Source organism: Gambusia affinis, linkage group LG11, assembly GCF_019740435.1.
Source record: "Gambusia affinis linkage group LG11, SWU_Gaff_1.0, whole genome shotgun sequence".
Taxonomy (NCBI): domain Eukaryota; kingdom Metazoa; phylum Chordata; class Actinopteri; order Cyprinodontiformes; family Poeciliidae; genus Gambusia; species Gambusia affinis.
In genome coordinates, this window is record NC_057878.1 from 25710264 (window position 1) to 25724786 (window position 14523).

Below are 14523 nucleotides of genomic sequence, written 5' to 3' on the forward strand. Positions count from 1 at the left end.
AAAAACCTGATGCAGATGCGTTGAGATGAAGGCCTGTTGCATCAGTGTCTGCGGTGGCGATGAAGGGCGAAATCAGAAGAAAACGAGATGATCCAGGAAGATTCCTGAAGGAAAACAGTACAGGTATAGGTTTAAGGTCAAACCCTTTCAACAATTCTGAATAAACACTTTTCAAAAACTCACATGTGAATATTTAAATGGCAGCAAAATATCTGCAGCATTTCCTAAAGAAGAGTGCTGAGAAAGTTTCAAGATCAGGAAGAGTCTATCTTACCTGTTCACCTGGAAGAAAACATGCTAAGCCCAGTGGTAGGGTCACCAAGGTCATCCTTCAGTGGGCGGGGCCGGTGAAGGTATTTCCCGTCCATTGGTGGGGGAGCGATGAAGGTCGTTTTCATTGGTCCATGGTTGGACAATGACTGACAATATCAAGGATGAAAACAAGATGATCCAGGAGGATTATTGAACAACAAGACAGGTGCAGGCTTTAGGTCAACTGAGAATGAATTGACACAAATATTACTTGTAAATATTTAAATAACAGCAAAAATACCTGCAGCATTTTTTTGAGGAAGACTGCTGATTCTGATGGAAGGGTCATCCATCAGCAGGGGTGGGCGACGAAGGCCTTTTTCTGTTGATTAATAGGCGATGTCAGGAACAAAACCAAGAAGATCCAAGAGGATTCCTGAAGGAAAACAGGACAGGAAGACAACAGAATGGGTGCAGGTTTTTAGTCAAACCAATGAACAACTAAGAATGAATCGATTTATTAAAACTCTCCACACTCCATAGATTATAGGTCTTTTGAACCATCTTTAAATGATATCAGTTTATTCATAAATTGCTTATTTAAAAAATGACATGTTCTTTATTTTTGATTAATTTATGCAAATATAAATCAACAGATATTAATTTAATGTCTGGCTTGAATTTAATTTCAATTCAAATTATGAATTTAATTTGTGATTTCGTTCTGATGTTTCTACTCCTTATATTTTCATATATGCCTCATTATTTCCATGATGAAAAAAATAATGACGGAAAAACTCCACAGCTCGCACAGCTAGAACTTTTAAAGTATTTTAGACTTATCAAAAGTAATTTTGTGTTCTTGAAGGTGAAAATTAGTTTTTACTTCTTGAGTACATTTCAAAACTTGTACTTTGAGAACATTTCAAAACTTGTACTTTTACTTGAGTAAAACTGTTCAACCCATACTTTCACTTTTACTGGAATATTTTTTAATACAAGTATCTGTAACTATAACTAAATAAAGAATGTGATTACTTTTGACACCTCTGTTATTGAGATATCTGACTTAATCTCTTCTTTTTCTGGTGACTCACAATGACTCCTGTTTGGCTATCCTCCTGTTAACCAGCAGGGGGAGCACTTCGCGGTCCCAACCTTCACGAACCGGAAAACGACACAATTACTGGTCATCCACACTGGACGTACGCCAGCAGCCACTCCCTCACGCACCAACAAAAAACAGACTTCATAAGGTATTATTATATATTTTTTCTTCATAATAGTCGGTATTTTTGTGCTTCAGTGTTTCAAAGGTGCCTCAGAAGACAAACTATCAAAGCGGACAAAGCAATTTACGGATGTCCTTGTTTAATTAAGCCTCAAACTGGTTTCACTGAAGAGACAACTCATACGTTACCATGGCGATTTTTTCAGTTATGCTAGCCTGCTCCTGATCAAGCTAACTGCTTACAGCCAAGTTCAGTTAAACCTGCATCCTGGTGCGTTCAGTAAGCGGTCACGCCGACCAAAAACCAGTGAGTTTTGTCCGTGATTCCATTTTCTTATTTGTCTGTTTTGTTCATTTTTTTTATATCACCCTTCATTAAAATACCGCAAATTCAATTTTAAAATGACACATACGGACTCTGTTAGTGTTTGATTGTGTTTCTGAAGATCGCTGTTCTAGTTTGTCAGAAAGGCCTTTAATAGACTATTGCAGTGGAGACGGTTAGGCAAATAGTTGATAAAGAAACAAAGATATTATAATCAAGACAAGCCATATTAGTTGTAGCATACTACAACTAATATGTAGTATTAGTTGTAGTAGTACAACTAATACTACGCAATGTGAACCACAATAAGGTTCATAATGTAAATTAGCTTTATTTTTGGGATATAATTAAACAAATGCGTAATTTAAATCACAGGCAAGTACTTATTTACATCATAAACATAGATTTAGTCTCTATCAAAAAAGCTGCAAAATAACATACATTTTATTAGCTCCTTGAATCCCTTATGTTCTGTCTTTTGATTGTTGTTAATTTGCCTTTGTGCTGCTAAACAAGAAATCTTTCCTTCTAAACAAAAGCATCAGAACTCAAACAGGAGGTTAAGTTATTAGAACATTATTTCCACAGTCTAGTCAACATTTTATCCACATACTTCAAAGACACAGCAAAGTGTTCTTATAGTCTTCAGAATTCTGACTTTAATCTCAAAATTTTTACTAATCTTCTGGAAATAAAGTCAGAATTCTGAGAATCTTCTGAATTTATAATAAATCCTCCTCCATAGATCCCTAATTTATCCGAATGAAGCTGATTTCTCTTGAACTGATCTCTTGATTTCCAAGCAGCAGCTGCTGCAATGACTTGTATAAAGTGTCCATCCCTCCCAGGATCCCCTGCGGCTCCGACCAATCAGAGGCCTCTCCCTGCATGATGTCAGTGGCGTATAAAGCCCCCGGCGGTCGGTGGGCAGCCCTGAGCAGAGTCAGCGTTCCCAGCCCGGACGCCTCGGCTGGAGGGACTGCTGTCAGGAGGAAAAACAGAACTACACGGCGCCGGCCTGTAGTTTTGTTTTTTTCTGAGGGCTTCCTGCGCCGCTCAGCTGCTCTACTGGACTTTCCGACCTGTTTCTGGACAAAGATTTTAGATTTCCTACACCGCGCCCTGCCGTGGGCCCCCCAGGCATCCTTGTGCTGACAGGTGAGTGGCAGAGTTTTAGTTGTTGGGACTGATTTTGGGTTTTTGGAAGCCATGAAGGTTTCTACCACTTGTTGCTGGAGGTGATGCAGACTGCTCAGAATAGCTGCTGAGCGTCCCAGAGGCTGATGGCTTTTTAAGGGAATCAGCAGCAGGGCTATCAGCTCTCAGATATGTGCCCCACATGGTGGCTGTCAGTCAATCCCGGGGGCTGAAGGGGTATTTATAGCACCTGGGCCCCCCCCCTCCGTTCAGACTGGGCTGATTGACAGAAGCAACACCTCACTGAGGCTCTTATTTTGGAAAGCAGCAGCTGCAGGAGTCCTTCTGATGATCCAACCACAAAGTTTCTGACTGAGAGGTTTTCCTCTGGGGTTATCTAAAGTATGGCCCGTGGGCCAAATGTGGCCCTTGGACTGAATTTGTGCAAAATTTTAGTTTACACTAAAACTACTTTTAATGTAGTTCCTCGTGGAAACATTTTAGTACACTTGAAATAAGACTAAACTAACTTAAAAGTTACTTTTCTGCAAAATAGGAGCTTGTTTTAAGTGAATAATATTGATATTAATATTGATGAAAAAGTTTTTGTTCCACTGGCAGAATATTTCACATGTAACAAGACATTTCTTCCATGTTATAGGTGAAATAATCTGCCAGTGGAACTAGTATTTAAGGATTATTGACTTAAAACAAGCTCCTCTATCTTGCTAAATGGTTACTTGTAAGTTAGTTTGGCTACTAAGATATTTGCACTGATAATTAGATTTGTGCAAATATCTTAAGATTTTGTGTTTTTGCAGTGAAACTGCAGTCAATTCAAAAGTGCCTGGAAACACTTTTGAATTGACAATTTTGCTCCACATTATGTTTGTAGACCCCTGTAGCATCATCCTATAAAGTGGATGATTCTGGGTTTTAGGCTGTGTTCATTTGCTCAGTGTGGTTTATTTGAAAGAAAAAGGCTTATTTCACTCCAAAACTCAACAAATATGTTCAGTTTCCTATTTTCAAACGAAAATCTGATGATTATGTGGTCAGAATGATCATTGTGAGGTTCAGAAACAAGCTGAAATTTGCTGCTTTGTGATGAGAAAAGTGTTTTGTTTCTGCTGAAACTCAGGGCTTGTTTTTGATGTTCTGATTTTCTAAAGGAAATTCACTCACATCACAACAATAACAGCTTTAAATGTCACAGTTAAAAAAAGAAAGGCTTCATAATTACTCAGGTTTATTTATAGACAGCCGAAATTCAGATCGACCAGAACATTCAGAACCGGATGTTTACATGTTTATAATGTTTTAAAATCTGATCGTGACAAACTCCTGATCCACTTGCTGGTTACCTGTAGGGGGCAGAGTGTTTACTTAAGACATAAATAAAACACTATACAACAAATAAAAATTTATTTTTGATGTTTAAACATGTATAATGGCTATATTAAAAGGCAAAAACAACATTTTTGTCTAGTTTCTAGTTCAAATAATTAATATACTTGAAATAGGACAAAGTAACTTAAAAGTAAGGAAGATAAGCACGCTAATTAGATTTTTTTACTTATAACAAGACCTTTTTCCTGCGCTCAACCCAGCAGGAGCCGGTTCTGGTCCTGGTAATGTTCACCTATGTCGGTTCTGTTCTGTCTTAATCCTCTAAAGCAGGTCTCTCAAACTCCAGGCCTCGAGGGCCGCAGTCCTGCAACTTTTAGATGTGCCTCTGCTGCACCACCTGAATAGAATAATTAAGGCTCTGGAGAACTGATCTACACAAGGTGGAGGTAATTAAGCCATTTCATTCCAGTGTTTTGTACCTGTGGCACATCTAAAAACTGCAGGACTGTGGCCCTCGAGGACTGGAGTTGGAGACCCCTGCTCTAAAGCAACAGAGTAAGACAGAAACAAACAGCTCACATAAGAATTAAGATACTTGGTTTTGATTATAAAACATTAAAACTAAGCAAAATTACCAGAAAAAGAAAGAATTCTTGAAATTATCTGACTGAACTCATATCAGGATGCATCAAAATGAAAATTTGGGCAGGTATCGATATCCAATTAAAGATCAATTGGGTCAAATTGGTTTAAAAGAACAAATTAACTGATGTCTATATAACAGAACCAGACAGAAAAGCACTGGTCCAATCAGATTTACACTGGGTTAATTTACCCAGAATGAACCAAAAAATGGTAATTAGAATCTGACGATAGCTGCTGAGGTCCAAACAGGAACATTCAGGGATGAGCAGAGCCATCCAGGTCCAAACAGAACAATTTAACACTCATTTAGAAATTAATGGAAGTGTGTAGAATGGGAACCTTCAAAACGGGATGAATCAGAACCAAGAATTTAAAAAACAAGCCAATCTGGAACAAACCAGAGCCAATCGCATCACAGCATTGAGTCACTGAAGAGATGTCAGTGTGTTGAACATCCATCCATCCATCCATCCATCAATTTATACATCCATCCATTATCTATCCATCCATCGATTTATACATCCATCTATTATCCATGCATCCATCCATCCGTCCATCCATCGATTTATACATCCATCCATTATCCATGCATCCATCCATCCATCCATCCATTCATCCATCATCCATCCATCCATCCATCCATCCATCCATTCATCCATCCATCCATCAATTTATACATCCATCCATCCATCAAACCATTAAACCATTTATCCATTCTTCCTCCATATACATAACCATCCGTCCATCTGTTATTTTCCAGCCATGAAGCGGTTTTCATGTTCCTGTTAAATCAGGATTGTTTCCTATTTCCAGCCCACAGTCAGATTTCAGTTAGATGGTTCCCTGTCACCTCACAGCTGATGGTTGACAGTTTGAATCCTGGTTGGAATCTTTCTGTTTGGTGTTTACATGTTCCCCTTTGTTCTCCTCGTGGATGTGTTGGTTTTCTCCGGGAACTCTTGTTTCCTGTAGCAGGTTTTATGTTCACTGGCTACTATGTACATCTTACCTGTTAGCTTCTGAATTCAACTCCCACTCTGAGTAGCATTCAGTAGTTTAATGACTAAGAACAACTCACTAACTGCTCTTCTATTCTAATCATATTTTATTTTACATGTATTACTATTTATTTTAAATGAATTAAATTAATGCCATTTCCTAGCCTGGGAACTTGTTTACTGGCAATGGCAACAAAGTGATTCTGATTCTTCTTCTTCAGTTTCAAACAGCTTAACCTTCCAATGAATAACAATAAATCCTTTCTTTAGAAGATTTTTAATCTTGTTCCATCACCAGAAACTCACAAAAACCAGAATATTGTTGCTTTGTAAAGTTTTCATAAAATCAAAGTTTAATTTTAATGAACTTTTGGGTCAGATCTAGATTTATTAAATATATATTTCATGTCATTACAATTCAGCATTTCCTTCTTTTGCTTGGGCTATAAACTAGTGTCTTGATGTTCCTAAAATTTAGGATATTCAAGCATTTCAGCTTAGAAAGAAAGTTGGGCTGAAATGATTAATCAATTATTAAAAACAATTGTCAACAAATTTAGTAATCGATTAATCATTAACTGGAGTATACAGACTCCAAGAAAGGCAGTTTAGTGAAAAAACAACATAATTAGAGCAGTAATTAAGCCATTTAAGATAAAGACATCTTTGTCTGCAACTATGTCTTATGTTATTGCACTGTAGGCAATACATTTTTCATTTTCTTATTTAAAAAAGGAATTTAATTATTTATTTGCATTTTTGATGTATTTCTAATATATTTTAATGTATTTCTAGTACATAAAAAGATGGAAACTTAAGTGGTTAAATGAAAATTTGTAGAGTGTGCAATTTTTAAATCTAATTAATCGTTAGAATAATTAATTCATTAACAGATTACTAAAATAATTGTGAGTTGCGCCACTAAAAGAAAACTGTCTGATGATACCAGTTTAGTTTTCCAGTTCCATATGTAGGTAATTATGACTTGTAGACAATAATTTCAGGTTGAAGGGGAGCATCTTGTCTTTATGGTTCTGTGTTGTCTTCCTCAGGGTGCCGACCGTGATGTCAACACAAGCGCCAACGTTTACTCAGCCGCTGCAGAGCGTCGTGGCACTGGAGGGTAGTGCCGCTTCGTTCGAGGCTCAAGTTAGTGGTAAGAAATCATTTGATGGCAGCATCACGGTTTGGTTCTCGGACATGGAGCTCCAGTTTCTACTGGATATAACTCTGCAACATTTCTGGGGGGTTTTTAAACACAGACATAAATGTATGGAATTACACATTTCTTTGACGACTTTGCACTAGTGTAGCACATTTAAAAACACCTATAGATTTACAAGCTTGGTCAAACATGTAAAAACAATTTTAACTTGTTCAGTCAGGGGGCGTGCTGTGGTGGCGTAGGGGATAGCGCGACCCACATTTGGAGGCCTTTAGTCCTTGATGCGGCCGTCGCGGGTTCGATTCCCAGACCCGACCGACATTTGCCGCATGTCTTTCCCCCTCTCGTTCCCCCTTTCCTGTCAGCCTACTGTCATATAAGGGACACTAGAGCCCACAAAAGACCCCCTGGAGGGGAAAAAGAAAAAAAAAACTTGTTCAGTCAGTGCAATTAGGAGTATAATAGCCAATGTAAAATAAATAATAAAACTGAAAAAAACAATAGGTTGACTGCATTGGTAAACATGTAAAAATAAACTGCACTTATTGCACCAACTAAACTGCAGTTAGTTATAAACTGACTGCACTTTATTGGTGTTAGTTTGTGACCATTTGTGGCCCTTTGACTGATTTTTTGCAACTCACTAACCAACTGCAATTGAAAAATAATACAAATTTGGCCTGTAGATGCACATGGAGATTTTTAATTTGTAATAATGTTAAAATTATGACAGGTCTACTTTTCTTACAATTAAAAATGTAAAGTACAACGCAAAGTGTTTAAATAACCAAGCTTTAGCAAAATGTACAGTTATTTATCCACAGACATTTACTGAAAAGGCGACTTTGAAGCACCCAAATCAAGTTTTATTTAATTTATCAAACTTGACTAATCATAACAAAGATAAAGTGGCCCAAATCCTGTTCTTATTACTGAAAATAAATTTATTCAATTGATCCCAAAAAAAATTAAAATTAAATAATTTTTTTGATACAGCGGACATGCAAAATCTACAATGGTATATAAAGACAACTGTAGGTAGAAAAAAGGAAGAGTAAATTACCATCAAAAATTTACTTTCCAAATTTTTTCTGCAAAAAAATTGTACATTTATGAGTTACAAATTAAATTTTTTTCTTGAAAATTTATGAGATTACTCTCACAATTTCTCATTTCTTATTTATTTATTTATTTATTTATTTTGCAAATTTTCAACTTTTTAAACTCAGAAATTTCTGCATTTTTTGTAGAAAATTTCTGAGTTATTTGGTGATTGGGTTACTTTATTTGCTTGATTTTAAGGTGGATTATTTTTTTACTGTACTGTCTCTTGACTTACAATAAATGTTGTATGTTTTGTAGATGAAGTTCTGCAGCATTTAGTTCTTGCTTCTCTGACCCATGACCTTCTCTCCAGGTTTTCCAGTTCCTGAGGTGAGCTGGTTCCGTGATGGCCAGGTTCTTTCCGCCGCAGCTCTGCCCGGCGTCCAGATCTCGTTCAGCGATGGCCGCGCTGTTCTGAGCATCCCCGCTGTGACCGCCGCACACAGCGGACGCTTTTCTGTCAGAGCCACCAACGGCGCTGGACAAGCCACGAGCACCGCCGAGCTCCTGGTTACAGGTGAGACTGAGATGATTGGACTAGACCATCTGCACCTTGAATAGACTGAGTGATTCTGAGACATTTGCTTTTTAAAGCTTGGCAATAATCTCTCTAGTTGATTTTCTTCCACGTTTGATCATTTTGTTATTTTCCTAAAATCCTAAACCTCAGACTAACAGTCAATTATGCCTGAAACATTTAATTGTATTAATTGTGATTAATTGATTATTGAATTAATTGTCAACTAATTTAGTAATTGATTGATCATTAACTGGAGTTGAATTTACAGCTTCAATTTGGTGATATCTGTACTTCGAATCAAACAACTGGATTCATTTCATCCTCAGTAATGTAATCAGTTTTTATTATCTACCAATTATTGATTATTGACCATAAGAAACCTTTGAACTTGTACATATGTAAAAAAATTTATAGATTAATTTGAAGAAAAAACAAAATAAGTATTTTTAAAAATAGTAGTTCTTTTTAAGAACTGAAAAATTATTTTAAAAATGAAGAAAATAGATAATTGTTTAAAAATAGATTAGAAATAATTGAGGAAGAAATTGACAAATATTTAATAAAAGGTGAAATGTTTAAATAATGTGACTGCAGTTTAATACAGACTGGTGGGTCTATTTGTCTCACGGAGTTGGGTCAGATTTGGACTTCAGTCTAGGGGAAAGGGCTTTTTTCCACTGTTGCATAATTGACTTGATTACATTTAGAATCGGGGAATATGTTGGGAGGCAACAAAGTTTACAGAGTGCAGCAAAGACAAAGATCAAGAGACAAAGAAACGATGACAAGGGAAAGAAAAAACTTAACAAGGGAAAGACCTTTTGCTGCTTCGGAGTCAGATCCTGGATTATGGATTACATGTTATAACAACAAGATTAAATTCAGATTGTGAAACTAATTTCATAACATTAAGTTGTAAATTCACACATTGACACCTTCGTAGCAGCAGCTGGTATTTTATCCCTCAGTTTACTGACCGTCGGTGTTCAGTGTCATTTTAATGACAGCAGCTAACTGAACCGTACCGTTGGATAAATTAAAGTTTAAAAGTGAAGCAGTTCGCTCCGGTCCGATTCTAAATTTATCCCGCCATCAGCTGTGTGGGCAGAGCTTGTTATTTAATCCAGTGATAAAACCAATATAGATGCAGCTGCTGCAGCATAGCTTTCCTTAACTGGAATCTGGACTTTTATTACATGATGATGGCTTCTGAATCATCATTTACAGAATGATGGAGGTCAGCAGGGAATGCTTGATGAGGTCAAAGTTCAGGGATGATCCTTTATTTCTGGTGTAAAGTTTAAAGTTGATGAAAATGTCCTGATTTTACTTTCGGTTCCTACAGCCGAGACGGCACCGCCAACCTTCATTCAGAGACTCCAGAGCTCCACGGTGAGGCAGGGCAGCCAGGTGAGGCTGAGCGTGAGAGTCTCTGGCATCCCCACACCTGTGGTGAAGTTCTACAGGGAGGGAGCCGAGATCCAGAGCTCCACCGACTTCCAGATCCTGCAGGACGGAGACCTGTACAGTCTGATGATCGCTGAGGCCTTCCCAGAGGATTCTGGGGCGTATTCTGTGACAGCCACCAATAGCAGCGGGCGGGCCACATCCACCTGCGAGCTGCTGGTTCAAGGTGAGCTCAGACCGGTTCAGATTCTGGTTCTGACTGTGTGGATTGGAGCTAAACTTTCTGCTGTGTGACTGATACAGGTGAAGAAGCAGTTCCCATTAAGAAAACAAAGACGATCATGTCCACATCCCAGATGGAGATGTCTGGAACTACAGTGGAGAGGGTGAGTGGGGTCAGAGCAACACCTAGTGGTCATCAGTGGCGTTAAATTAAATTGAATTGATTTTATTTAATTTAAATATTAATGAATATAAAATGTTGTGCTATCTTCCATCAGCAGTCTCATAAGACAAACAGCACAAGATAAAAAATTCTATTAATACAATTTCATAAATAAAAATAAGAAATACTGTTAAAATAACATTTATATGTGATCAGAAAAACCTATTTTAAGAGGCCTTTTTTAAAGTCGTAGTGCTTTTTTGAAATGATGTTTTCTTGAGATAATGAGTTCATTTTATGACAGTTTTCTCAAGATAATGAGTTAATTTACCCAAATGTTCTCAAAACAATTAGTTAATGAGTTAATTTAACTTATCTTGGGAAAACCATCGGGAAATAAGTTGTTATTTTGAGAAAACCTTCTGTGTTCTCCAGAAATCCATGGAGGCCAGTTTCCAGGCCACCACCATGATGGAGATGCACGTTGAAGGAGGAATCATGACTCAACACATTGCTCACAAAACCCCACCGAGGGTCCCACCGAAACCCACATCCAGGTCTCCGCCGTCCTTCGTCTCCAAAGTAACAGGAGGTCGCCAGCAGTCACCTTCACCCGTTAGACATGTGAAGGGGCCAACACCCGCACCTGTCAGGTAAGCATCCGCTCGCAGGTGCGCTGTGGTTCAAACGGCTGAGCTGTGAGGTTTAATGAAGTGTTGTCCTCTGCAGACCCGTCTCTCCCTCCAGCAGGATGTCCATCTCTCCCATCCGACCTGTCCGGTCTCCTGTGATGACCAGAAAACAGGTGAGAGATACCAAGTCCAGCTGTTTCATTTAAACCTTTAACTATTAAAAACATCCTGAGAGATGTTTGAGAAACATTTTGGGTTTTGATTCAAAGTCTACATTTACTTCAGAAACAGCTTCCTGTTTACTTTTCTTGGTTTTCTTCACAACTTTCTGGCACAAAAACTAAACATTCAACCTAATTCTGTTTATTTTGATTTTTCTACTCAGGTAAAGTTTTCTGTTTTGTACACAATCAGACTTAGACTAAACAAACATTTAATTTCATTTATTGCATATATTCTGAAAATGAGGAATCTAATCCTTTATGCATAAAACTAGCAAACTTTTTCAGTAAATCCAGTTTGCATCAGAACCAAAGGGAGTTCTCTTTCTGAGTCATCCAAAACTTTCCTCCTGTCTGCTTTAGGTATCTGGCTCCACTGAGGTTCTGCCGCCTTGGAAACAGGGAGATTACATGACTGAAGGCTACACCAGCGTGACCAGTATGAGTAGCATTAGCAGCTCCACACAGCTGCACATGGAAAAACAGTGGGAGCATCAGGTGGCTGCCAGCAGAGAGGTGAGTGGAGGGTCCGTCTCAGTTCTGATCTGACCTGGTGTTTGTATCTTGGGATCCTCTGGATCAGATGGGAGTAGTGATGAACTCAGACCTGAACATTAAGAGCCACATAAAGACTGTTACAAAGTCAGCCTTTTATCCCCTGGAGAACATTTCCCGGATTAAAGGACTAATATTCCAGCAAGATCTAGAGAAACTCATCAGTGCATTTAGCTTTAGTCGTATCAATTACTGCAACAGTATCCCCACAGGTCTGTCTAAAAAATCAATCAGAATGCTGGAGCTGACACAAAATCCTACTGCTGGCATTCTAACTAAAACCAGGAAGATGGAGTACATCACACCAGTTTTAAAGTCCACAAACTGGCTCCCTGTAGCTCAGAGGATAGACTTTAAAATCCTGTTAAATCACAGAACGGTTTAGCAAAACAATACATTAAAGATCTGCTGTTTTTGTATCAACCTTCCAGACCTCTCAGGTTTCCTGGTTCTGCTCTGCAAACCCAGAACTAGAACTAAACTCGGAGAAGCAGAATTCAGCCTCTACATACCACAAATCTGGAACAAAATTGATAAAAACTGCAAACAACTGAAGCACTGAGTTCATTTAAAGCAAGGCTTGTTTAGAGCTGTTTCTAACTAGTAGCAAATGGAACATTGATCATCATATTTGACGTATATTTGCTTGATGATTTTGATGATGGTATTTATCAGAATATAACGTTTATTGCTTGTTTAATAATTGGTTACTGCATTTACTGTTTTTATGATGTAAAGCACTTTGAACTGGCTTTTTGCTGAAATGTTCTATACAATAAACTTGACTTGACTTCTCTCCAGAGGATGACCCTTTAACTTCCTGTTGACCCATCAGACCATTAAGGATGTTTTCACACCTGACAGTCAAGTAGACTGGGTTCAATTGAGGACCAAAATTGCAACATTTGTTACATTTCCAGCTGGTGTGATTCACTTTCACTGTCAAACAATCCAAATTCTTTGAGCAACATGTTCCCCTTCCTCACCTGTGGGGGTGCTGCACCAAGAACAACTGAAGGAAGCAACACAAAAACCTCTGAAGAAGACACTGAGCACAAATTCCTGCTTTACCAAATGTTAACAACAATGGAATGGCATCAGATTTTAGCTGTTGTAGCACTTCTCTTTTGTCTTTAGTGAAAACCATGAGCCATTTCTCTGGCTAGCGCTAGTCTCTTGTGTTTGTTTTGGTTGTATTTACCCAGAATACCCTTTACCTTCTTTTGGAGAGGTTTCCGGGCCACTCCCGTTCACATATGCATTCGAACCGCACCAGAGTTCACTTCAGTTAAACCTTGACCTAGAGCAGAGTTCACATTTTTGGCCCACATCAGAGTTGGATTGTACATTCACATCTCCCCAAACAAACCAGTTTTTCTAGGTTTAACAAACAAGAGTTGGATCAAAGTGGACCAACAGGGTTGGTGCTTCCTAAATCACATCTTCTTTCCAAACTTGAGTTCACTTTTAGAAAAGTTTCCAGACCATTCTTATTAGTTGAAATTGGGAACGATAATACTTATATGAAGAACCCTGTACCAACGTGGCTCCATCTTCTTGTTTCTTTCTAATGTTCCACATGCTGCTGCTCTTCTTCTTCTCCTGGTTGAATATTTTAAAGCTTTTCAACTCGACTGTCAACCTTCCTGAGATCTGTGTGCTGTCCGTTGTACCTTCAGACTGAAGGGGAGAAAAAAGCCGAGGCGGTCGCCACTGTGTTGGCCGCCGTTGACCTTGCTCGTGTTCGCCAGCCCATTCATGAGGAGGGTGTCTGGGCTGGAGAGGAGGAAGAAGAAGAGGAGGTTCTCGAGGTGAAGCAGAAGGCAGCAGTGATAACAGACAAACAGGTTGTTGCTGCAAACACCAAAGAGCAACGACGAGTCCAGATCCAGGAGGTCCAGCAGATCCATCAGGTCTGAGGACTCGGCCGTAAATCAAACCGGACCGGTCCAGACTCTCCCTAACAGCCCATATGTTGGTCACTCCAGATTCAGAGAACAGCCGAGGTCTCCTCCCACGTGGACACTGACGTCGCTACATCCACAGTCCCGCATTTCACGGTTTCTAAAGTTTCCGTTCCTAAACACGAACCAAGCCGGGAGGTAAGAGGTTCGGCTGCAGGGCCCGCCGTTGCCGCCCCAGAACCTCCATGCCATCTTTAACAAAAACACATTTGTAACAGCTATGGTTCACTTTGGTTCCCTCCTCACTGTCACCCATCCTAAACCTGTACAGCTCTCCGATCCTTCAATGTCACAGTCCGTCGGCTCCGAACTGATCCTCCTCCTTCCTGATGTTCACTTTTCACTTATCTAGTTATTTCACCTAAAGTCAATCCTTTAGTTTTTAGGTTTCACCAACTCTAAATCGGAAAATGTTGGAGCAACATGGAAAAGGCTAAAAGATCTTCCAATTTTTGAAGATCTGATGTCAAGGTCAAGCTTAATTTTGGTTGTTTTCCATCCAGTCCTGCATTTTAGGCTGCAACACATTACAGAAAAATTCTGTTTAGTTTTCCATTTTAATGTTGCTTGCATTTCTTCTCCAAACATCTACTAAACTGTTTTGTGATTGAGATCACAAAACACAAGAGTTT

General features: G+C 38.8%; 1 protein-coding gene and 1 long non-coding RNA gene across 2 annotated transcripts in view; one reads left to right on the forward strand and one right to left on the reverse strand.

The window, feature by feature from the left end:
• Positions 1-24: 24 nt before the first annotated feature.
• LOC122839743 lies at positions 25-643 on the reverse strand. Its single transcript, XR_006372098.1, has 3 exons — positions 554-643; positions 275-419; positions 25-104 (listed from the first exon to the last, which is right to left on the reverse strand). It is a non-coding gene; the product is annotated as an uncharacterized LOC122839743 (long non-coding RNA).
• Positions 644-1456: 813 nt separating this feature from the next.
• The window catches only part of ttn.2 (titin, tandem duplicate 2), a 218530-nt gene continuing 205463 nt past the window's right edge, over positions 1457-14523 (forward strand). The window contains exons 1-11 of the mRNA XM_044131634.1: positions 1457-1508; positions 2641-2966; positions 6991-7094; positions 8521-8724; positions 10073-10360; positions 10438-10520; positions 10955-11172; positions 11249-11324; positions 11736-11888; positions 13607-13840; positions 13916-14029. Of these exons, the coding sequence (XP_043987569.1) occupies positions 7004-7094; positions 8521-8724; positions 10073-10360; positions 10438-10520; positions 10955-11172; positions 11249-11324; positions 11736-11888; positions 13607-13840; positions 13916-14029 (1461 nt within the window). The 5' untranslated portion in view covers positions 1457-1508; positions 2641-2966; positions 6991-7003. The remainder of the gene's footprint in view (positions 1509-2640; positions 2967-6990; positions 7095-8520; positions 8725-10072; positions 10361-10437; positions 10521-10954; positions 11173-11248; positions 11325-11735; positions 11889-13606; positions 13841-13915; positions 14030-14523) is intronic.